Consider the following 24,440-nt stretch of genomic DNA (forward strand, 5'->3'; position numbering starts at 1 on the left):
TGGATTGAGAACTGGTTGAAGACCAGAAAACAGAGAGTGAGTGTCAATGGGCAATTTTCACAATGGAGAGAAGTGAAAAGCGGTGTGCCCCAAGGATCTGTCCTGGGACCAGTGCTTTCAACCTCTTCATAAATGACCTGGAGACAGAGGTGAGCAGTGAGGAGGCTAAGTTTGCAGATGACATCAAACTTTTCCGAGCGGTGAAGACCAGACATTATTGTGAGGAGTTCCAGAAGGATCTCTCCAAACTGGCAGAATGGGCAGCAAAATGGCAGATGCGTTTCAATGTGAGTGTAAAGTCATGCACATTGGGGCAAAAAATCAAAACTTCACATATAAGCTGATGGGTTCTGAGCTGTCTGTGACAAATCAGGAGAGAGATCTTGGGGTGGTGGTGTCAATGAAAGTGTCGATCCAATGTGCAGCAGCAGTGAAGAAGGCCAATTCTGTGCTTGGGATCATTAGAAAAGGTATTGAGAACAAAACAGCTAATATAATGCCATTGTACAAATTGATGGTAAGGCCACACCTGGAGTATTGCGTCCAGTTCTGGTTGCAACATCTCAAAAAGGACATAGTGAAATGGAAAAGGTGCAAAAGAGAGCAACTAAGATGATTACTGGGCTGGGGCACCTTCCTTATGAGGAGAGGCTACGGCGTTTGGGCCTCTTCAGCTTAGAAAAGAGGTGCCTGAGGGGGGACATGATTGAGACATAAAAAATTATGCACGGGAAGGATAGAGTGGATAGAGAGATGCTCTTTACACTCTCACATAACACCAGAACCAGGGAACATCCACTAAAATTGAGTGTTGGGAGAGTTAGGATAGACAAAAGAAAATATTTCTTTACTCAGCATGTGGTTGGTCTGTGGAACTCCTTGCCACAGGATGTGGTGATGGCATCTGGCCTGGACGCCTTTAAAAGGGGATTGGACAAGTTTCTGGAGGAAAAATCCATTATGGGTTACAAGCCATGTTGTGTATGTGCAACCTCCTGATTTTAGAAATGGGCTACGTTAGATGCAAGGGAGGGCACCAGGATGTAGGTCTCTTGTTATCTGGTGTGCTCCCTGGGGCATTTGGTAGGCCACTGTGAGATACAGGAAGCTGGACTAGATGGGCCTATGGCCTGATCCAGTGGGGCTGTTCTTATGTTCTTATGGGTTAAACACACACACAAAAGGTACCTGAAACAGCCCTTAATCCAGCCTGTAAGATTTTTGCAGCATAGATGTTTATTTCTGGTAAGATAGGATTACAGCCTAAGTCTTACTGAACACAATAAGCTGACTTCTGAGTAAAATAAAAAGCACCATTTTCAAACACCTCTATCTCTTCAAACATTGTATTGTATTGGCAACCTTCAGTCTCGAAAGACTATGGTATCGCGCTCTGAATGGTGGTTCTGGCACAGCGTCTAGTGTGGCTGAAAAGGCCAATCCGGGAGTGACAATCCCTTCCACACCGGGAGCAAGTGCAGTCTGTCCCTGGTCTGTCTCCCTGGCTATGGGCCTTCCTTCTTTGCCTCTTAGCCTCAGACTGTTGGCAAAGTGTCTCTTCAAACTGGGAAAGGCCATGCTGCACAGCCTGCCTCCAAGCGGGCCGCTCAGAGGCCAGGGTTTCCCACTTGTTGAGGTCCATCCCTAAGGCCTTCAGATCCCTCTTGCAAATGTCCTTGTATCGCAGCTGTGGTCTGCCTGTAGGGCGCTTTCCTTGCACGAGTTCTCCATAGAGGAGATCCTTTGGGATCCGGCCATCATCCATTCTCACGACATGACCAAGCCAACGCAGGCGTCTCTGTTTCAGCAGTGAATACATGCTAGGGATTCCAGCACGTTCCAGGACTGTGTTGTTTGGAACTTTGTCCTGCCAGGTGATGCCGAGGATGCGTCGGAGGCAGCGCATGTGGAAAGCGCTCAGTTTCCTCTCCTGTTGTGAGTGAAGAGTCCATGACTCGCTGCAGTACAGAAGTGTACTCAGGACGCAAGCTCTGTAGACCTGGATCTTGGTATGTTCCGTCAGCTTCTTGTTGGACCAGACTCTCTTTGTGAGTCTGGAAAACGTGGTAGCTGCTTTACCGATGCGCTTGTTTAGCTCGGTATCGAGAGAATGAGTGTCGGAGATCGTTGAGCCAAGGTACACAAAGTCATGGACAACCTCCAGTTCATGCTCAGAGATTGTAATGCAGGGAGGTGAGTCCACATCCTGAACCATGACCTGTGTTTTCTTCAGGCTGATTGTCAGTCCAAAATCTTGGCAGGCCTTGCTAAAACGATCCATGAGCTGCTGGAGATCTTTGGCAGAGTGGGTAGTGACAGCTGCATCATCGGCAAAGAGGAAGTCACGCAGACATTTCAGCTGGACTTTGGATTTTGCTCTCAGTCTGGAGAGGTTGAAGAGCTTTCCGTCTGATCTGGTCCGGAGATAGATGCCTTCTGTTGCAGTTCCAAAGGCCTGCTTCAGCAGGACAGCGAAGAAAATCCCAAACAAGGTTGGTGCAAGAACACAGCCCTGCTTCACTCCGCTTCGGATGTCAAAAGGGTCTGATGTGGAGCCATCGAAGACAACAGTGCCCTTCATGTCCTTGTGGAAAGATCTGATGATGCTGAGGAGCCTGGGTGGACATCCAATCTTGGGGAGAATCTTGAAGAGGCCGTCTCTGCTGACCAGGTCGAAAGCCTTTGTGAGATCTATGAAGGCTATAAAGAGTGGCTGTCGTTGTTCCCTGCATTTCTCCTGCAGTTGTCTAAGGGAGAATACCATATCAGTGGTGGACCTGTTGGCTCGGAATCCACACTGCGATTCTGGATAGACGCTCTCTGCAAGTACCTGGAGCCTCTTTAGTACAACTCGGGCAAACAGCTTTCCTACAACGCTAAGGAGAGAGATGCCGCGGTAGTTGTTGCAGTCACCCCTGTCACCTTTGTTCTTGTACAGCGTGATGATGTTTGCATCCCTCATGTCTTGAGGTACTCCACCTTCTCTCCAGCAGAGACAGAGGATTTCATGCAGCTCAGTGACGATGATCTCTTTGCAGCATTTTAGGACTTCAGCAGGGATGCTGTCTTTTCCAGGTGCCTTGCCAAAGGCAAGGGAGTCCAGGGCCACGTGAAGTTCTTCTAGGGTTGGTTCACTGTCAAGCTCTTCCAGCACAGGCAGGCACTCAATGTTGTTCAGTGCTTCAAACATTATACCTTTGTTTAATGCCTAGCAACTGATTTGTCTACATAAAACTCTAGCAGAAGTAATGGCAGCAGTAAATACATGTTCCTGAAAAAAAATTTTGTTATGGACCAAAAGGGCCATTCCATTTGGGTATGTCTGTATTACACCAGGGTGGCTGACTGGTTTTCAGCCTATATTCTTCCCAGCAGAGAATAAGTAGCTAATACAGAAGCCAAATCTTCTCTTCACATAGTGCATATTCTTTGCATCATACATAGGCTTGAGGTTTCCAGTTTGCAATCCTGCATCATATTACAGACACACGTTTACAGGGTTACTACAACAGCTGTGATACAGACTACTATGTGTATCATTAGACTGTTCCTCTCAGTTTAGATGGTAGAAAGCAGAAAGAGGTGAGCTCATCTGGAAATCAAATTACATTCAGCAAACAGGCACTCTTTAGAGAGAGCAGTAAATGTCATGGATCCGTATTTGTAATTTAAATTATATATTACATGAAAGTAGCCAGGCAGAGTTAGTGGCTATATCTATAAAGCATACTTGAACTTCTATGTCAGAAGGTAGTATGAGGTAGGAAGCACAGCTTGATCAGGCAGCATTACCCGCTCTCACTTTGATTTCTTCCCATTCTTATGGCTCTTAAGCCTATTCCTGTAGGCCAGAAGCAGACATAGCCATGTTGCTTTGCCTTCACTCACTCCATCCATTATAATAATTTTATAATTATTATAAATAAAATTATAATTTTATAATTATAATAATTATAATAATTTTAGCAGACATGCAAGTTTTATTTATATATTACTCCACCTTTCAACTGAGCAGACCCCCTTTTGCCATTATAGAAATAATGGCAATAATTGAGTCTGGATATTACTAAGCCATGAATGACTATGGCCAGGACTGTCTTCGCCAAGAATGGATGCCGCTGGTGAACCAGAAAAAGCTGGTAAATGGTACCCTGGGCTACCATCACTACCTGGGCATTTAGGAGCAGTGATGGATCCAAGGCCCACCAAGTCATCCTATTTCAAGGGGAGTGCCATGCCATCCAACACAGGTTGCATACCCAGTCCAGCCGGCACCCATGTTCTGCAGCTTGGCGGTCTCTGTGACTGTTGGACTGCGGAACAGGAAATGGGGGCGTAGCCGCGGGTGTGGGGGAGGCGTTCCAGGGAGGGGAGAGGCATGGTCGAGGGTGTGGGGGGGCGTTCCCGGGGGTAGGGGAGAGGCAGGTCCACGGAGCTGAGCTCCGCAGGATCCAGGGCACTCAGGCAGGGCTGCTTGCCCTACCCGAGCACCTTCACTTTAGCAGCGACCAAACAGTCGCTGCTAAAGTGAGTAGTGCCATTGCGGGACTGCTTCCCTTACTCGGGGGAAGGGGACAAATGTCCCCTTCTCCTGAGGAGCCTCCCGCACTAGCACGGGAGGTTCTGGATCCAGCGGGAGCCCTTTGTGGAGCCGCTGGGTCCCGCAGCTCCGGGCAGCTCAGGACTGGGCTGCCCATCAGTAGATGCTCCGTTAAACCCAGACAAGATAATAATCTCTCTCTTTTTTTTCAGCTTGTTCACCCACACTCATATCCTCACTGACTCCAGAACTGTTTCACCACCTCAAGTGTAATTACAGTATAAGATTTCCCATGTAAGAGAAGACATTCCTATTGTGCATATGCACCAAAGTTTTGGGCTTGTGGACTTTTGCTTTGTGTTGGCACATCAGTCCCCCATTGGACACTGTGAACCAGTTCTGAAGTTCTTGAGAATTTCAAAAGTGGCTTGTAATGAAACACAAGAGTACTACTGTAACAGAAATAAAGAAAATATGCGTGTATGATGGATTCTGATTTGTCTCCAGCAATTACAAAGATGTTTTAGGAAGCAGCAATCATGCTTAACATACAAAATGAGCAGCCATTTTCTTTTTTTTTCCTGAGACATCCTTGTATAAGTTAGTCCTACTGATTTCAGTGGAACTTGCACCCAAGCCAAGTTGAACAGTACAGTTTGGTTAACCTCTAGGCTCCCTGTCCTTAAAAACTTGAGAAGTATCAGTCATCCTTTCTAGCTCAGGTTTGTCATATGCCATCTGGGGTGAGCAGCAATAGCCCCAGGCAAGCATTCACATGGTAAACTATATTGACCAAGCAATAACATTTTATGGTTAGAACTGAGATCCAAGGTAACCAAACAAGTAACACACAATTTTTTTTACTGACATCTGAATAGAACACACTCACCTCTGAAGACTGTGGGTTTGGCTTTAGGCAAATGAAGTTTCCTTCCACAGTAAGAGTAGACAGTTTAGTACAGAGGCCCACATATTGAATCTGATTGAGATCCTCAATGTTATTTCCTTCTAAGTCAAGAATCTCAAGATATTCTAAGAGGCTCAGTTGGCTCAGATCAGCAATGTTGTTGTAGGCTATGTAGAGTTCCTAAAAGAAAATTAACAGGTCTTCATCGACAACATTAAGACATAGCTACAGTATGTTAAGTAAAAGCCTCAAATGAATGGCTTCCACACTCCTCCTTCCACACCATTTGCCCAATGGTATCATGTGCTGAAGCTGCCCCTGGGTGTTGGAGAAGAGGAATAAAAAGAGAATTATTAACTTCAGTTATTGTCTTACATATCTATGTCAGTTATGGGTTTGCCATTATCCAGCACTGTCTGATCTAGTTATTGAGTCACTTTTTAAAGTTAGGGGCTAAACCAGAACTGAACTGGAAAATTCTGCTGAATCTGAACAGAAACTGAACACAATTGATTAATGGTTTGATTCTATGGCAAAAATTAAACTGCCAAACCTTGTATAGCAAACAGTTAATCTGTCATCTGAAGGAACATTTGAAATCACTGACTGTCCTACCTTCAAAGAGTGGCAGGAAGAGATCCCATCTAAATCAGGAAGCCCACAGCGAGCCATCCACAAGACTTGAAGATTAGACAATGCTGTTCCAAGATCCCTTAAGAGAATAACAGTTGGTTTTTAGAGTAAAAATATTATTTATGTAATGCCATATCTGTACATAGACATTTCTCATCATGGCAGGCTTCCATTTAGTGCTTACCCAAGTGAGCAATGCAACATCAGAGAAGGAACTACACTTTAACTTCTATAGACAGAGATTTCTGAAGTGGGTCTGTGCCCCCCTGTTGAGTACGCAGCAGGCACCACAGCTCCAGAGACCCAAGGTCAGGTAGATACTTCCAGGAAATAACGAGGCACAGACATGGCAATGCTCCACCACCAGATGTCCTTTCACTGAAGTTATGTACAATATTTACAGTGCAAAAGCAGCACAGCAAAGCAAACGGTAAAGATAGCACTTTCCACAATCTCAGATCACCAACTCCACCGACGTAGCTTCCTGCAGACACTCCACATGACATCTCCCACACAGCAGCTTGCACAGGTTGCAATATATACTGGCACTGGCCAATGGGAAGCAGAGTTACGATCTGGTGACAGTATGACTCAGTCTTGTGACTTGGTATTGCAGGATATTACATCATCCCTGCTGTGCCCTGTTGCATCAGCCAATCCCATGATGCAACAGGGCTACACTGTATGTATGCAGGCCAAGACATCAGGGCCTAGCCTTGCCCTATCCAGCCTGTAAATTCCTATAGGCCTGGGGCATATATCAAAACAGCCAAAAGACAGCCAAAGAGTGGCAACAGCATACACTTCCATTTCTAGAAATAGAGTTTTTGGTTTTTTGTGTTTTTTTTAATTCCTTAACAACTGGGGCAGAAAGTTGACAATACTTATTGTCATATTGTGACATATTCTATGTATGACATAGTATGACATAGTACAACATATATGTCATATTGTGACAAACATTGTGAGCCGCCTTGAGAGTCTTCATGGGATAGAAAGGTGGGTTTAAATCCCTTAAACAAACAAACAAACAAACAAACAAACAAACAAACAAATATTCTTTTTACATTTTCCATATGGCTCCCTGCCCTCTTGCTTGCAAAATGCTTGTTCCCATCTCACAGACTGATACACATGTTTATATACAATGTTATAAGAGGTGTGTAAGCAAGTATTTCTCTTGGGAAGCTTCTGGTTTCTGCATGCAGCCTCCTGACCATTGCTGGTGCTGTTAACTAGACAAAGAACCCCCCCCCCATGCTATGAATGAGTTGAGGGGGGACATGGATTGGTGTTCATAACATTGTCATAGTGCCTCTGTCATTGCCTTGTGGTGTTTGTCCTGTGCTTCGGTCATGTGGAGCCGTTGTATCTGTTTTTATTCGGACTGCAGCATCATTACTGGTGGATGATGTTGTAGCAGCTGGGGATTTAATGTGAGTAGCAGTTGATGTTGCTATATTATCTTTTGCTTCCGCTGCACTTTTATGCTTACAACTTTTCTGGTGGGGGGTGCATTTTTCTAATTTGTCAATGAGTTTGACATATTTTGCTCTTACATTAAGTAAAATACAGTCATGATATGTCATCTTCATCAAGCCAAAGAAAGTGGGTCAGAACTCTTATCCTTTTAAAGCTTTACTGGGTGGGTTCTGTCCTCTCTCTTTTTTAAAAAGTGAACTTAATTAAGAGAGGTTCTGGTGGGTTCTTAATAAAGAGAAAAAGGAGTTGCACACCTAGATTTGGGGTTTCTCCATTGGTTGAGAGTTCCGCCTTGAAGTTGTACTGGTGCCTACTGTGGCAACAGCTAGCTTGGGTAGATATATCTGTGTATAACCTGTCTGAGTTTGACTCCAAGGCCATAAAAGCCTCGGAGAAAGCAACAAGAAACAAAAACACTGGATAAAAGGATCTCCCCTGGAAGAAGCCAGTGATTTCATGGAAACACTAGTTCTATATCTTTGGTGTTTTGCAGAATTATGAAAAGTTGATATGCACAATGAACTCCTGTATAAAGTGTAAGGATTCAAAATGTATAACAGCATAAGTCATCCATTTTCAAATTCTCAACCAAAGACAAGAACATTCCTTTGAAATGTTTTATTGTGAATTAGAAGCTTCCTTGGACATGTTAAGACAGAAAAACAGGATATTTGAACTATTTTTATAGTTAAAATAAAAATTGCAATTAGAATATTTATTTTAATAAATCAATACAATTCAAGGGGCTACACTACATATTCTAGACTCCAATACACCCAATAAATTTTTTTACATATTAGATTAACTAGTAAGTGATATATGTATGCTAGGAAAGGAATTCCTTCCCCTGTGTATGAATAAAAAAGAAAAATTACATAATTATAGTTTGGAAAACAGGTATGTTTGAAAATAGTCTTAACTTCATGCTATTTGTAAAGAGTGCCAGTTTTAGGAGGTTCCCAGGGGAAACCACTAGGATCCAGTACTCTGGTCTCTTTAGCATCAAAGAAGTGCCAGTTTTAGGAGGTTCCCAGGGGAAACCACTAGGATCCAATACTCTGGTCCCTTTAGCATCAAAGAAGTCAATTATGTAGTTTCAGAACCATGATATGACAAAAGGAACACTAACTTTAAATATAATTTTAGCAGAAGGAAATTAAATGTTCCCCAATGGAAGGATTTCCATGAGGCAAGTATATATAATATTTTTCTAAAATAAGGCTGCAGAAAATTGGTACTAAACATATTCTCTATGGTTTATGTTCAAAATGTCACTACATAAAACTACTGTATGTATGCAAAACAAGATAATTACATGTGCCATAAATGCAACTGTGGCAGCTGTACAAAGACAAAAGAATAAGCTGTGTAGCACTAAGAAACGGATTCTTCAAAACATGACACACCAGTTCATACTAGGCAGCAGTCTGAATGTGACAAGGACTTCTATGACTAAAACAAGCATCCCATTGCAACCACTTGATCATAGTTTAGCATTCCAAGTTGGTCAATGCTCCCTGCATGAGGATGACATTTTGGTTAACAACCACTGATATTTCCATTGTTCAATCATTTCTTTAAGCCTATTTTTCTTACTTTGATATATTACTGGTCACTTCCTTTTTTCAGTGTGTTTAATCAGAAGCAGAGCTGGGGGGGGGCACGGAGTGGTAAGTACACCATGCTCCACAACACACTGTGTTAACCCCCACCCATTGGCATCAGAGCCATTCAGGGCAGCGATGGTACTTCGCAGTCACTGTCCCGATTGACTCTGACACCAAGGGGGAGGGGCGCTTACACAGTGCATTGCAGAGTGTACCGTGCTTACTACTCCGACCCCCTCTAGCTCCACTTCTGTGTTTAATACATCTGACAAAAAGCTAATTCCATTTAAACTTATTGCACATTAACGCATGTGCCTTTTAATAGTAAAGTAGGGCATTAATTTTTAAAAATAATTTTATCATTTTCCCTTTCACTCTGATGTTTCAGCCAAACGTGCAGCTTCTCTTTTCAGAAATATCACCAAGTTTTTATTTATTTATACACCGATAGCAAAACTCTTAACAATTTATAGACCGATAACATATCAAAACAAATTGCATAAATTAACTTGCAATCTCCAAATCCTATTGCATGTCATTTGCCAATGGGCAAATAAGCAGTGATGATTAACATATCATTATCAAGCCCCTCCAATTTTGAAGTTCAGCTCATATCTTCTTGTTTAAAGCAATGGTCAGAAAGAACACAACTGACAGGCAAGGGTGAATAAATACTATTCACAGATCTAATCATTCCTGCTGAAGATTTATGTTTTAAACATGTCTAGACCTGCTTGATAGCTCTATGGACCAATGTTGCCACAGAGATTGATAAAGATGGGCCCAATCCTATTCAATTTTCCAGCCCTGGTGCAGCTATAATGCAGCCCCATGGTTAGGCAACAAATGTTTCCATACCTTAAGGAGGCCTGTGTGACTGCTGCCTCACTACAAGATACAGTGCATGCCCCATTAGCACAGTTGCACCGGCACTGGAAAATTGGATAGGATTGGGCCCTTTGCTGACTACTGCCCAATTACACTATTATTCCCCATCATTCCTTTCTTGGTATTGTCAGAGGTTGATAATAAGTGCTCCTTTCTCATTTCTGATTAAATCAAAACCTACATTCTGGGAGGAGAATGTTGCGGGTTTATCTTAGTCCTATAAAATATAAAATGAAATTATCTTGCCAAAGAAGCAAACCACTAATAGAAAAGAAGAAAAAAAATAGCCACTGCCTTTTCAGTAGACAGAACCACTATGGCAACAGGTAGTCCTGGTTATGCGAGTTTCTTTCTCAAATTATGCAAGGTTTTCTGAGGACTAGAATATCTTGTAGCAGGCACTGATGCAGCCTAATGCAGGAAGATGCAATAACATAAGTTTTGAAATAATGACACCACCAGCACTGCCACCATTTATAGCCTAGTCCTATGCCTCAGAAACACTATATGGCAGGGTTTCCTAAACTGTGGGTTGGGACCCACTAGGTGGGTCACGAGCCAATTTCAGGTGGGTCCCCATTCATTTCAATATTTTATTTTTAATATATTAGACTTCATGCTATCATGGTATGTGACTGCATTTGGGGAAATGTTACAGACCTGTACTTTTAACAAGCTACTGTGTATATGCTTTTAACAATGGTAGTCAATGGGACTTACTCCTGAGTAAGTGTGGGTAGGATTGCAGTCTAGGATTGTTAAAAATTTTCCTGCTTGATGATGGGACTTCCGGTCCTGACATCACTTCCAGTGGGTCCTGACAGATTCTCATTCTAAAAAGTGAGTCCCGGTGCTAAATGTGTGAGAACCACTGCTATATGGCATACATCCTAGGACACCAGTGAAACTACAGCTATGCCAGCAATGATGAAACACTGCTGTAATGGCCCCATTCCACTAGCACAGACATCAGGCAATGCCATGCCACTGTACATCCAAAGCCAGAACAACCACAGCCAGTGTAAACCCCAAAATGGAACAGAGTGTGCAGGACAAGAAAGAATCTACACACATCATATCCTAAAACCTAACCCAAAAAAGGGACAATGGACATGCTCCAAACGTTGGCACAACACCACACTGAAGTTGGAGGTGAACCAAAAGAACCCAACTAACCCCTAAGACCAGAAAATCTCAACTCCTGCCACCCTACCTACTTTTCTGTGGCAGCATGCAGTATACAGACTGTACCTTGCAGTTAAACTACCATACCATTAAAAATTCTTAAATACATCTTTACAGATTTACTGTAAAGGAACAGTCTAATCATTTGTTAATATTTCTAGGTAGGCATTTGCTTTTTATTCCAGATGGTAGAGAATTTAGTAGTGGAGGGGACTATTTAATGTAAAGTCACATAAGTAATGTAAAGCCACTGTAACTACATTTTACTGAAAGTTTTGCAGTTGGATGTGAGTCAGTATTTTTGAATCCAATGCAATAGATAATGGGCAGCCCAATCCTAACCCACGCTGGAATGGGCAAGCCAGCTGGCCTGCCCCGTAACCAGTGCAGGGTTGGGGCTGGATGCAGCTCAGCTCAGGGCAAGAGGAACTGATTCCCTCTTACCCCAGGTAACATGGCAGCAGCCCCAATGGGACCTAAAACAGTGGCACAGATCTGAGCAGCCTGGTGCTGCACCAGGTCTCCTGGGAGTGGGATTAAGATCCGGCTCAAGTACCAGATCTTGGCTCCAGCCCTTGCTTGGCCCCAGGCTGCCCACAGGTCTGCCCGCAGCTTGCCCTCCCCTGCCCTGGAATGCTTCTGGTTGGGATTGTGCCCTTAAAGACACATTACCTTAGCGGAATGCAGTGAAAAAAAGAAAGTATGTCTGATTGCAATTGATGGGAACAAGAGGAAATATATATGGGATTATAATGTATACTTGTAAAGGTCTATATAAAATATTTCTCAAACCTCTACGTTATGTTCTTTGCAGCTGCCCCTCACACACCACCCCCATGCACTTTCCACATTGAACCTCCAGGCAAATAGCTGCCATGGTATTCTAGCTGCTAAAACACAGCAGAACAACTAAAAAAACAAAAAACGGGGCTTTGTGATACCTTTAAAAAGGAGTGATCACTTAGCAACTGGGGACGACTGCTTATGCCCAAATTACGTCTACAGAAGCTGCATTTAATAGAACAGGCTGCCTTTTAAGAAAGTATTTATCTAGGTTTTAACATATATCCTTTTACTCATCCCTGAAATTAGAAAGCAGAAGCAATTAGATTAAAAACAGTGGCTGCTAGCCAAACTAGAACAAATACCCCATTAGTTTTGAAATATAGCCCTTTCTGCCAGAATCATTAGGAAGACAAGCAACATATGTCATCTTGGAAGAGGAAAAGATAGTTTTTTAACTTGCTCTCTTCAGAGAGTGTTCTATGTTTCTCCCTCAATTATTACTTCATAAATCAGAGATTATTTGCTGAAGAAAAATAGATGGAAGCAGCAAAGTAAAAGCCTCATAAAATAAGTGTAAAGTAGGCAATTAACAAGGACCTAAAGCAATACCTTTTCATCACATGCTGTGTGTATATTTTCCCCATTGATCACACAGAAAGAAGTGAGCCCACAACTAGATATTTGAGAAATAAACCTGTAGCTTGTTACCCTTCAAACAACATGCAAATATTAACAGACTTTGATACGACTGCAATTGAAAGCACATGAGCTCTGCTGACCCAAGCTTCAGGATACCAGAGGCAAGGGAGGGCACCAGGATGCAGGTCTCTTGTTGTCTTGTGTGCTTCCTGAGGCATTTGGTGGGCTATTGTGAGATACAGGTAGCTGGACTAGATGGGCCTATGGCCTGATCCAGCAGGGCTGTTCTTATTCTGCCTCACTACTAGCAAAGTAAACTTCTTCCATAGAACACTATAGACTTGAACTATCTGATCTTTAAATTGAGAGATTAAAGAGCACAACGAGCCTAGAATCCCACGCAAGATCTTTCAAGTGGTAGATTCACAATTACTGCCGCTTACTAGAGAAGGCATTTCCCACATTGACTCAAAGGCCTTCTCCTTTGGTACAGCTGTGCCTGCCAATAGCATGTGACCAGATTCAGTCCTAAGGTCAATGGGCTGCATTATGTATTATAACACAGGAGGGTTCCTGCAATTCATCACCACATTGAACAGCAGTGCATGTAATGTGTTACTCCACCAAGAAACCTTGATTATTGCTGCCACTTTCTTCAGTAGCACCTACATCTTCCTAAGACAATAAATGTATGTGATATTTTTAGACACAAAAATTCAGAGCAGCACCAAAACCACCCATGCACAGTGAAGGTTCAGTTTTGGGAGAACAAGTTAGAAATGCAGACGCTCAAAATCCAGAAACTACCAGTTAGGCCAACGTGAACACCACAGGGCTTCTGCATTATGTTTTAAATCCTCAGCTCTTTAAAAAAGGTACTTTCCACCATGCTGAAATGGCTGGCTTCTTCTGACTCTAGGTGCTGTTTGCACAGTCCTCTGATGATTGAAAGCAAGGTGGAACTTCACTTACACCAGACTGCGCTGCCATTCACTGGCTTGCCAAACTTAGCTTCTGGTAGGGTGAATGTTCTTGGGAGTGAAGCCTCTTGCTGCAGTACTAATTCTCTCAGTGGGAGTGTGACTGGACAATGGGGAAAAGGCTGCACAACACAGACCATCATGGAATGACTGAATGCTCCCCAAACTGGCCTCTTTCCTGCCAGCTTTTTAGTACTGGCAGCAGGCGATTAAAACTCAGGGAAGCTAAACTTGTTAAAAAGGAGGCTGGACCACTGACAATCTTCATCAACATATTTCTACCCACACAGTTCCTCAGCTTCAAAAAACTGCATTGTGAAGGCCACAAAAACAAACAAGCTGCATCTATCTTACCTGAAATTCTAGTACATAGCAAACATTTACAGTCTTGAAAAGAAGTCTACAAACTTTATTAGCCGGCCCACCTACCGACAAATACCTCTGTCAGGGCCCAATCCTATCCAACCTTCCAGCATCGATGCAGCCGTGCCAACTGGGCTTGTGCTGCATCCTGCAATGGGGAGGGTACAGTCATGGAGGCCTCCCCATAGTAAGATAATGTTTGTTCCCTTACCTCCGGGCTGCATCAGCACTGGAAAGCTGGATAGGATTGGGCCCTTAGTCATGGCATAGTAAACAACCTAATATTAAAATAAGAGGCAACTCTTACCATTTACAAAATCTTCCCTGACCAGTTGTCTGGAGGCAATCTGACTAGTTGTCTGAAGCAACTCGGCAAATGGCTTGTTACAAGCCTGCATTAAAATCAAGCATTTTCAAAAATTACATCTTTACATGGATGGAAATGTGTTAAGCTTTTTTTGCACTAGATGCAAACCAATAGGTTGTTTTTGTTTCTAAAAGAAAAGAATTAGCAAAGATTCTGTTTCATTGATCCATCTAGTTGTTTAAAACAATAATTGGCCAGATGCCTCTGGGAACTTACAAACAGAACATGAAGGAAACAGCGCTACCCTGAAACCAACACTTTGTATTTAGAGGATACTGCTCTGAACATGGAGATTCCATTTTGCTATGGAACTGACTACAAGCAACAGAGGGCCAGCTGAATCACGAAAGACAGACTGTGATAGCACTGGACTGGACACAGACCCCCAGTCTACCAACAAGAGGCAGTTTGACCCAGAGACTGCAAACCCCAACGTGATGGGACCAACATCCTTGCCAACATGGGCTTCATGCTCCACAGGGTCCATTTGTCAATGCAGGAAACATAGTCAACAAGAGATTGTGGAGAGGAAACTGAGTTCTGGGTTGCCACTTTAAGTCTCTCTTCTCCAGAGGGCCAAGTTCTAGACAAGTACTCAGACCATGAGAGTACAAGAGCACAGTTAACACCAAACACACATGGGAACAAATGATGTACTCCTTGGGACTTGTCCGGGGTTCTGAAGGTCTTCTCTGACCACCACGGTTTCCTGATCCAGAGCTTTCAACACAGCTCCTGCCATGTTCCTGACTAACCAGGCCACCAAGACAAATGATTATTTACAGACCTAACCTCAATAAATTTTGTCTGATCTTTTTTATAAGGTATCAAAGTGAGGGGCCTTCACAATACCTTGTGTCAGAAAATTCTACTATATGTTGTGTTGAGAAATGCTACCATTTGTCTGCAACAGAACAATTAAAAAATTGATCAAGTCAATTTTCTCTTTCCTGGCCTTGCACTTCATTCCATTTTCTTTTAAGTCTACATCTCATTCAAAGCAGGTTAATGCAAATGAAGACAGAAACAAATAACTGAGTAGATATGAACAATGACTGAAAGCAAAGGATTACACGCAAAAATTACTGTTTAACGTTCACTTTTAAAACATCACCAGCTTTTGTGATAGCATCCCATTTCTGAACTGTCCTTTAATGGGTATCAGAGTGATAAAGCCGATACCAAAAATACACTTTTGAGAAATACACTGTTCTTTGGAGAGTTATGGCCCAATCCAGATTCACCAGCTGCTGGCAGTGTTCCTCTTCCACTGGTGCTGACTGCCATAAAGAAGTCAGCGCCAGCCATAAAAGGTGCTCTGACAGTGTGTGAAGCTCTGTGCTGATGGAGTGCCAGTGGGAAGTGTGCAAGAGCAGTGCAAAGCCAACAATGGAGGTAAGTTGGTGGAGGAGGTGGGAAGCGTAGGGAAAGGGCAGAATGGGGACGGGGCGGAATGGGGCAGTGACGGGTTGGGTTTGGCAGTGGTGGCCTCCAAATCCTAACCCCTTTCACAGACCTGAACCCACAGTGCAGGTCCATGCAGACTTGTGCCAGTTATTTAGCGAGCACAGATCCGAGTACAACCCCTGTGCCATTGAGGCTTATCCCCAGGTAAGGGAACAATAATTCCCTTACCCAGAAGAGACATCCTGGACTGACCCCCACTACAAGATGCAGCTTGTGGCATTTTGGTGCCACTGCATTGGCAGAAGAGGGTAATAATAGAATTGGGCCCTTAGGCTGTTAAAAATTTCAATTTTCTTAAATGAAAAGCTCTTGCTAGGCTAATGGCAAGTAGTTGGAGATTACCAGCCAAAATTCCCTCAATGGGAGCTAATGCTCAGGGAGATGTTTTCCCCAAATGGACAACCTACCTGCAGAAGATGCGGTCTGAGATCATTGATTTGAAGTGTGAAACAGCAAAGAAAAGCAGTTTGCAGGTAATATTTGGGGGAAAAAATCCAAAGGAAGCTGGAACATAAGCACAACCTCAGAGAGCTGCAGGATTAATAGCTTGGCCTACCTACTGAAGGAACACATATGCCTCCAGTATGATCTGCTTGTTTATTTTTAAATAAAACAAAGATTATAAAACCATCACAACTCTTCAGTGCTTTTTCATCCAAAGGAAACCATATTGATTTTTATACTAAACTATTTTTGTAACTTTTATGTTGCTTTATCTCTTATAAAAGAGCCTTTGAGAGTCATATGACTGACATAATGAGATAAAAAACAAACAAAACCATGCAGAGCATCCCTGGGACTTCCCACCACTTGGGGAGATGGGGAGCACTTAACCAATTAAATCTCTTTTGCCTTGATCAGCTGCTAGCACAACCACTTTCTGGGAATGCTGCCAGATCTAATACCTACCCTTTGCCCATTCCCAGCAATTTCATTTCACTAAGACAGAAAAAGTCAGCTGATTCAAAAAGAGGCCTGGTGTGGCTTCTAATAGCATCTACATGCCTGGCAGCTGTCAAAAAACGCATGGAAAGCAGCATAAGGCTGCAAGGTAGTGTGCACCAAATGGTGCACACTTTAAGGGGCCCAGAATTCTATGTGTCTGAGCTAGCCATGTAGTGCAAAACCTAGATCCTGGCACAAAAGAAAGATATAGCTACCATTTTCATTGATACAAGATCATCCTCACAACCCTTATAGTTTTGGCAGAAAATTTAAAAGACAAACAAGCACCATCAGAAGTCAGATGTTCTCTATTTAAAAGCTGCCATAGCTCAGGAAGAAGCCCTTCTATGTTCTCTGCAACTCTCTGTTTTTCCCCAGTCGTTCCTCCTCTATCCCCCCATTCCAAAACAAGTTTTATGATCCCACTCCACCTGATAACAAGGGACACAATCTAAATTTTACCAACTTCTTCCTTCCTTGGCAAAAGTTCCAAATTAGAAAGAAAAAACATTTTGAAAATGAAAATTACAGGGGAAAGTGTGAAGACTTTACAGAACTGCGTTGTTGATTCTTGGAACGGTATGTGCACATGCCTGAGCACATACAGAAATTGAACTCCTCTGATCCTATTTCTACTGGGTCTAAGGAAGGCATTATGAAGGAAATCATTTTGACATGTCTGCCTAGGACCATGCACTGGCTTCCCTGAATTCCTGAGGTTTTGCAAGGTGCTTGTAACTGGGCAATCGTAAGACATTTTAATTAACATAAAGACTAATTTCATGAACTTATGTAGGGAACTGTAGGAGGTTCTACAGGGAGAAAAGTGAAATAAAATGTGCAGAAGAACTTATAGCTTCTTACCTCACAGATGTAAGTATGCTGTTGTTCAGTTTTAGTTGTTTTAGATTGGGGAGATAAGCACCTGTGAAATGGTGAGGGGGGGGAGAGAACAATTTGCAGATTAACACACTAGTCACATACGTGATGACTCGAGTTATTCCATGGGGTAAAACTGCAACTGTTCTAACACTACAACTTACATACTATATTTGTTCATCATAATGTTTGGTTCGGTGATACCACCTGTTTAATTTGGGACCTATCACAATTATGAAGAATACATACTAACAGAAGGCTTGCCTGGAAATAATTATATATACCCAATCATATTTTGCATATCTGACATTTTTAAAAACTGTTTGATAACATCCCCTGTGCACAATATTTATTTCTGCTGGCAACAGAGGATAGTTGTTTTTTTTCATGTTGCGATTTTTTTTCCATGTTGAAGGAGGCTTAAAAGGGGGTTGCTGCTTGTGGTATGTATGCTCAAGTCCACTTTCACTTCTGGTTAAATGGTTTCTTGCTTGTGCTCTGTAAACTTGCAAAAGATATTTGACCAAAGATGACAACTGGGCAAAAATAGTGTGGATGTATACAATGGGAAACAAAGCCTCTCTCAAACTGCTTTCAACTCTCTCAAAGACTATTGTTTGCATCTAGCCTAGTTTGCATCTTGCATCTAGTGATGGCGAACCTTTTGGGCTTGGAGTGTCAAAAATTTGGAAAATGGCTAACTTGACTCCGCTTGATTCATGGAGGGGTGGGGAGGAAGAATTCATTTTGACCTTATATTGCTATTTGCTCTGCCCACAGAAACAACAACTAAAAATCAAATGGCCAGGTTCTGACTACTTACCGGTAAATAAAATCTAAGCTTTTGTATTATTAATTATTATTATATAAATATTACATATTATTATTATATACTAAGCATTTTCTCATTGCTCTCATGCATGGTTTATAAGAATTCTTCTCTGGAACACAGTCAGTATGAGAAAGCAAAGTATTTATGGTTACAAGTCAGTGCTAAAAAGAAGGAACTGAAGAACCAGATGGGTGAAGTATTTTTTCACCCATACTTATATACTTTGTAGGAAGACTGCCTTTCTTTTGTTAGAAATATTCAAGATCATGTTCTGCTGTTAAACTGTTTCCTCACCCAGAGACGAAGCATCCTGAGACACACATAATCAACTTATTGTGTCTGCCAGAAGACAAAAATCAAATAAGTAAGGGAATACTGAGGGTAACTTGATTTGTGGCTCTCACATAAAGAACTTGTAGCATTATCAAGGCCTTTAGCAACTGTTTCCTCTTTGAAAGTGTCTTTAGCTTGCCATCAATACACTGCTAGATTAGACAGCATTTGGAAATGAAGAGTAAAACATACATATACAAGGACACAGCTCTTTTTTCCATGCCATTTCATATTACAAAGCTTTTTCAGCCCAAACTAAGAAAAAGTGAGAGGTTTCAATCACAATCAAATCTTTTCTCACCAAAGTTTCCCAGACTGTTCTCTCTTGTGTCAACACGCATCTCCAGGGCCTTCACTAGCTGCAACTCATCTAGACCTGTTAGTGATCTCTGCAAAAATAAACAAAAGGCAAGCATGGGACTGTAAAAATGTAAGAAAAGATGTGCTGGATTACTATCCATTTCATGCTTCTTCAGCCCTGAGCTTCTCTCATAGAAACCCAGTGTCTTTCCAGGAGAGATCTGGAACTTTACAAATGTGTTGTGCCTCCTTCTCAAGCATCTGCATGTTAATTCCTAGCCAATGCCATTACCTGCTCTATTCAGTCTTTGCCGAGAGGCAACAGCAATATGGTCAGCTAGTTACTGACAGTGGTGATATGGTACATCCTGTTCTTCCACATTCCCTGCTTATTGTAACTAATTACCTCAATAAACATGATGTTATTGTAGTTCCCCAACTTGAGGCCCAATCCAATCCAACTTTCCAGCACTGATGCAGTTGCAATGCACCCATGAGGTGAGGAAACAAATGTTTCTTTACCTCGAGGAGGCCTCCACAACTGCCCTCCCAATGCAGCACATGCCCCATTGGTACAGCTGCGTTAGCATTGGAACGTTGGATAAGATTGGGTCATTGGGCTCTAGATCTTATCTCCCTATGGTACCAACCTGCACAGTGCATACACCATAGCCAACAGCCAAAAGGTCCTACACATGGGTGCATAGCTTCTGTGGTAACACACAAGCCATATCTGTGTAACATATATCATTCAGTTGGAAGCCTGAAAGTGCCCACACCTTGCTATTTCCCTCCTGGTCAGTATTTTTTTTAAATCTCAGTTGCATCAACACCTTTGCAGCAACTCTTACTGCACACACCCAGCTAAACAGATAGAGATTCTCAATGAACAGAATTTCCTCCACTCATCTCCTTTTCATAAATCCTCCTTAACAGTCTGACATTTTTTTTGTACTTGTTCACTCTTTCGCCTCAATAAGTTCATTAATGCTTACTATTCAAAAGCAATCCTCTGCCAAGAAATAAGGAAGTGATTCACTAAAGGTCTAAATGGTAGAGATATGACCCACCAATTTTATTTTTCCCTGTGGATGATCACACAATACAGTTGTGTACCCACACCCAACTTCCACAGCAACCTAGTCATCATAGCTTATGTTTCTATTATTCAGAGAAAGGCACTACTTCTACCTTCATTCTACAAAGCCTAACATTGAAAAATCATAATTCTAGATTTTCCAAGTTAACCATGAGGAACAAAAATAAATTTACAAATATTATATACATCCAAACATAAAATGTTAATTATTTGTTCTAATAAATCAAATGTAATGGCAAGTAGTAAATCAGGGAAGGGACACTATGGATGGGGTTGGTGGAGGAGGACAGGAAGTTGTAAAGCTCTGCCAATCTGAGCACCTTAATTTTTGGACTACTAATGTGTTGAAAGAAAAAAGTCAGGCACAGCCACAATTTGGAATGAATTATCTTGTTTTTTGAACTGACAGAAGACAAAAACTGCTCCCAGATATTTGAACTATTAAGAGTATCAATATGTCGACTTAAGAAAATAATTTTCTGCTGCTGAATCATTAAAAAAAATGGAAGCACTGAAAAGACATAACGAAAATGTGTTTCTAATCAATTGTTAAACAGCACTTAGGCTTTACTAGGAGGCAGCAATCTCTCCCTTCACCAGGAGCCCCAGCAAGAGGGAAAGAATGGAGAAGGTGATAATCGCTGCCATTTAGCCTTCTTTCACATGCTCAGGGGGGAGGGAGGAGTGAAGCCTGCAGAGAGAATGACTGATGGATTGTCAGTCGGCTGCCCTCTTTGGTATTATTAAACGACTGTTTTCCTTTAATTTAAAAGGCCCGTCTCATCAGCTTTGAGTTAGAAAAATCTGTGGATACATAGGTTATACCTGTAATCACTTGTATGACTGTCTCTCTGCAACAGTAGTAAGCAGTTTTTTAAACTGTGATTTTAGAGGGGTGCATTTTTCCCCTTATCCAGGGATCAGCACATTCCTTCTCATTTGCAGGGGCCATTTGTCAAATCAACAAATCATTTGTTGAGTCAAATCCATGTATAACAAGGCTGGACCTGTACTTCATTACAGCTGTTTTGGCACATGGCATCTTGAAGGGTTACAATTAGAACTAAAACTAGAAGCCTGACCTAATATCTCCCTCTTGTTCAGCTTCACATTACAGACTGCAGATAGGGGACTGAACGTTTAACTGCTCCCCAATGTAAAATGCTCCTTATGCATATAAAACTAGTATGTAAGACAGTATGGTCTAGGTTAGTTTTTTCTTTACATGTTTTGCATGTATAAGGAAGCATTTTGGAGGGATCATTCAAACATTTGCTCTTTCATCATCGGTTTGCATAGGAGGGAGACTTGGGATATTCTGATAAGTCATGTGCACTGCACATTTCACAATAAAATATTACTACCTTAAAAGCAATTCCCAGCTTAATAAATATATTCACTCTACTGTACTTTTTAAAATATCATAACCCTTGCTGGGAATTTCAGCTGTTTCTTTAGTCAAAGAAGGTCTACTATTGACAGAGGCACACTGTTTCAAAGAAAAGGCTGTTCTGTCAAATCACAAACTTAACCCATTTCAAGTATACACATTTGATCTCTGTTGCATAAATGCAATGGTGGACAGAAATGGCTTAATTCGAAGTCAAGAGAAAAAAATATCATTTTCTTCAGTTGCCATACAAAGAGAGCGAAAAATAAAATTAAAAAAGCACATGCAACCTTATTGAAGCTCCTATCCCACAGAGAGTGCCATATACAATGGTCGTTGCCATCCATTTCCCAGCTATCCTCATCCTATCAAACGACACCTAGCCATCCCCCTACCACAAAAAGCAAGCCATTTCCAGCACACCTCAGGCCTTTCTCAACTCTTAATTAGTAGCCAAGTAAATAATGCATGCTACAACATAAGAATGGTATAAATCACAAGGGAATTGATCCACATTCTCTTACAAGCAGCTACAGCATATTAAATTTTGCCAATACAAATTTAATTATTTAAATTATTATTGTATTGCTTTTATTGTGATTTTATTGTATTTATATTTTGCATTGGTTGCGTGCCACCTTTGGTGCTCCATTGTAGGGGAATAGATAAGAAATATCTTTTAAATAAATGAATTAGAAGTATGAAATTTTAGGCACTTTGCTAAACATAGAAAAGGAAATGGGTGGTCTCTTGGTAGAATAATGGACGGTGGAAGAGGGGGGTGCCTTATCTTAGTGATGTTTCCATTTAATATACATCAGGCAGTAAGCCCAGAGAAAAGTGCTTGAGACACCAGAGAACCACTGGCATTCAAGGCTGATAATACCAGGCCAAAGGAATCTCTCTTGAATGACAATAAAGTCATTTGCATATGCCAAGTGTCTGCCCCATACATAAAGATCATTTTTTAATATATCTGCTTCTTTCACTAATGAATATTACATTTGAAATTTCAAATATACCCTATTTTTTCAAACCCTTTTGATATTAAAATGAAAAATCAGTGTACTAAACAGGTACAATAAATGTCTTATATTACTTCATGTGGTCATATTTGTAAAGAGAAGAGGCTGAGAAGTAACCAAAACATCTGAGGTAGTTCTAGCTGTTTATACTTTTCCCAGATATTTATATCAGCACTTTCTCCAAGAACCTCAGGGCAACATACATGGTTCTCCCCACACACACCCATTTTATCCTCACAACAAAGTATGAAGTAGGTTAGGGTGAGAAAGTGTGATTGTCTCAAGTTCATCCAACAAGCTTCACAGTTGAGTAGGAAATTGACCTTGGATCTCCCCAGTCATAGTGCAACTCTCTAATCACTATACCACAGTGGCTCTCCACATGCTATACTAGTAATGCAACAATGGGCCCTCACTTTACAATGAGTTCTTTTACAATCAAATCATTTTACAATGAATTCTTCATTAGTAAAACAAGGTTCTCTATATGATAAGTTATTCTCTTTACAATGAGCTCATGATTGCTGCCAACAGGACCATGAGGGCGATAGATAAGCCATCACAAACCAGAAGTGGGTCATGATCTCTATTTTTAGCAATTCAGAATCTTGGGGAGCCCTGCAGGGGCATGGAGTCCGTGGAGGCTGGTGCTGCAATACTTAAGTTAAAATACCCCCTTTTCACCCCCAGCAGCAGCACGATCCTGGTGATTGTGTTGCTGCCTTTAGTCTTCCCTGATCCTTAAGAGGCCAGCACCAGAGCAATCCCTGGCTGGTGGGTCACAACCCACCAGTTTGGGAACTATCCGTTGTAAAAGATACAGCCTTGTAATTTGTGTTTTATAGTCACAACATTGTGTAAACCAATACCCATGGCCTGCAATGAACACAGTAGACAAATTTTAAATAATCTTTCAGAGAGGAAAATAGCTTAGTTTTGTGGCATAAACTTCAACTTCTGAAGTCTTGGAATGAATTACCAAAAAACAATGTGTTATTGAGTTCACATTACAATATTTTCACAAAACAATAGTGTCTCTCAAACATGTTACCATTGTAAAGTGGGGGTCCACTGTATTTATTAGCAAGACTAATACAATTGTTTACATTCTAGATTTGCCATTTTTAACATATCTACAAAAACACAGCTTACCAATTTATTGGGAGAAAGATATTCATCCACAAGTAGATCTTCATCATCTTTAGTTGATGGACTGGGATTGAGGAAGCCTTGCCAACCCAAATCAGTGACCCGAATTGTAGCTGAACCAGGTCTTGGGATTCTGTCTAATTTCCAGTTTAGCTCCATCTCAAAATACTCTAAACACATAATATTTATTATTATTACTATAGATACCCTAAATATTAAACACAAGAACAAGTACTAGTTCTTCACTTCCAGTATACATTCTCTGTTCTAAAAGTTAGGCTGATACTATCTGGGGTGCTGCTAAAGTTTCTGCAGGAATACTGCTAAAAAAAATATAACATTAAACCAATGTCTATAATGGTTTAGGAGGTCGGTCTAGAGGGTAGAGCCTCCATTTGCCTGAAGATTAACATCCACAAAGTCGCCAGTTCGAGGCCACCGGCACCGTGCGACCTTGAAGCAGCTGGCAAGCTGCAGCTGAGCTGTTCCATCTGCTCGGAGCGTGGGAGGATGGAGGCCAGAATGTTAAACCAGATCGGAGTGTAACACCTTGAATGTAGTGGTTCTTGAAAGAAAGAACCTTCTTTCAATTTGTAAAAATCCCTGCGTGGATTTAATAAGCCTGCCTATGTAAACCGCCTTGA

The 24,440-nt window shown here is 41.6% G+C and overlaps 1 protein-coding gene across 1 annotated transcript in view; it reads right to left on the bottom strand.

Moving 5' to 3' along the window:
* The window catches only part of LRRC56 (leucine rich repeat containing 56), a 40,466-nt gene extending 16,511 nt beyond the window's left edge, over positions 1–23,955 (bottom strand). The window contains exons 1-5 of the mRNA XM_066619567.1: positions 23,800–23,955; positions 19,135–19,222; positions 17,654–17,714; positions 6,063–6,159; positions 5,430–5,627 (exon numbers count right to left, since the gene is read on the bottom strand). Coding sequence (XP_066475664.1) covers positions 5,430–5,627; positions 6,063–6,159; positions 17,654–17,714; positions 19,135–19,222; positions 23,800–23,955 — 600 coding nt within the window. The remainder of the gene's footprint in view (positions 1–5,429; positions 5,628–6,062; positions 6,160–17,653; positions 17,715–19,134; positions 19,223–23,799) is intronic.
* Between the last annotated feature and the right edge of the window lie 485 nt (positions 23,956–24,440).

Source organism: Tiliqua scincoides, chromosome 1 (genome assembly GCF_035046505.1).
Source record: "Tiliqua scincoides isolate rTilSci1 chromosome 1, rTilSci1.hap2, whole genome shotgun sequence".
In the NCBI taxonomy this organism is placed as follows: Eukaryota; Metazoa; Chordata; class Lepidosauria; order Squamata; family Scincidae; genus Tiliqua; species Tiliqua scincoides.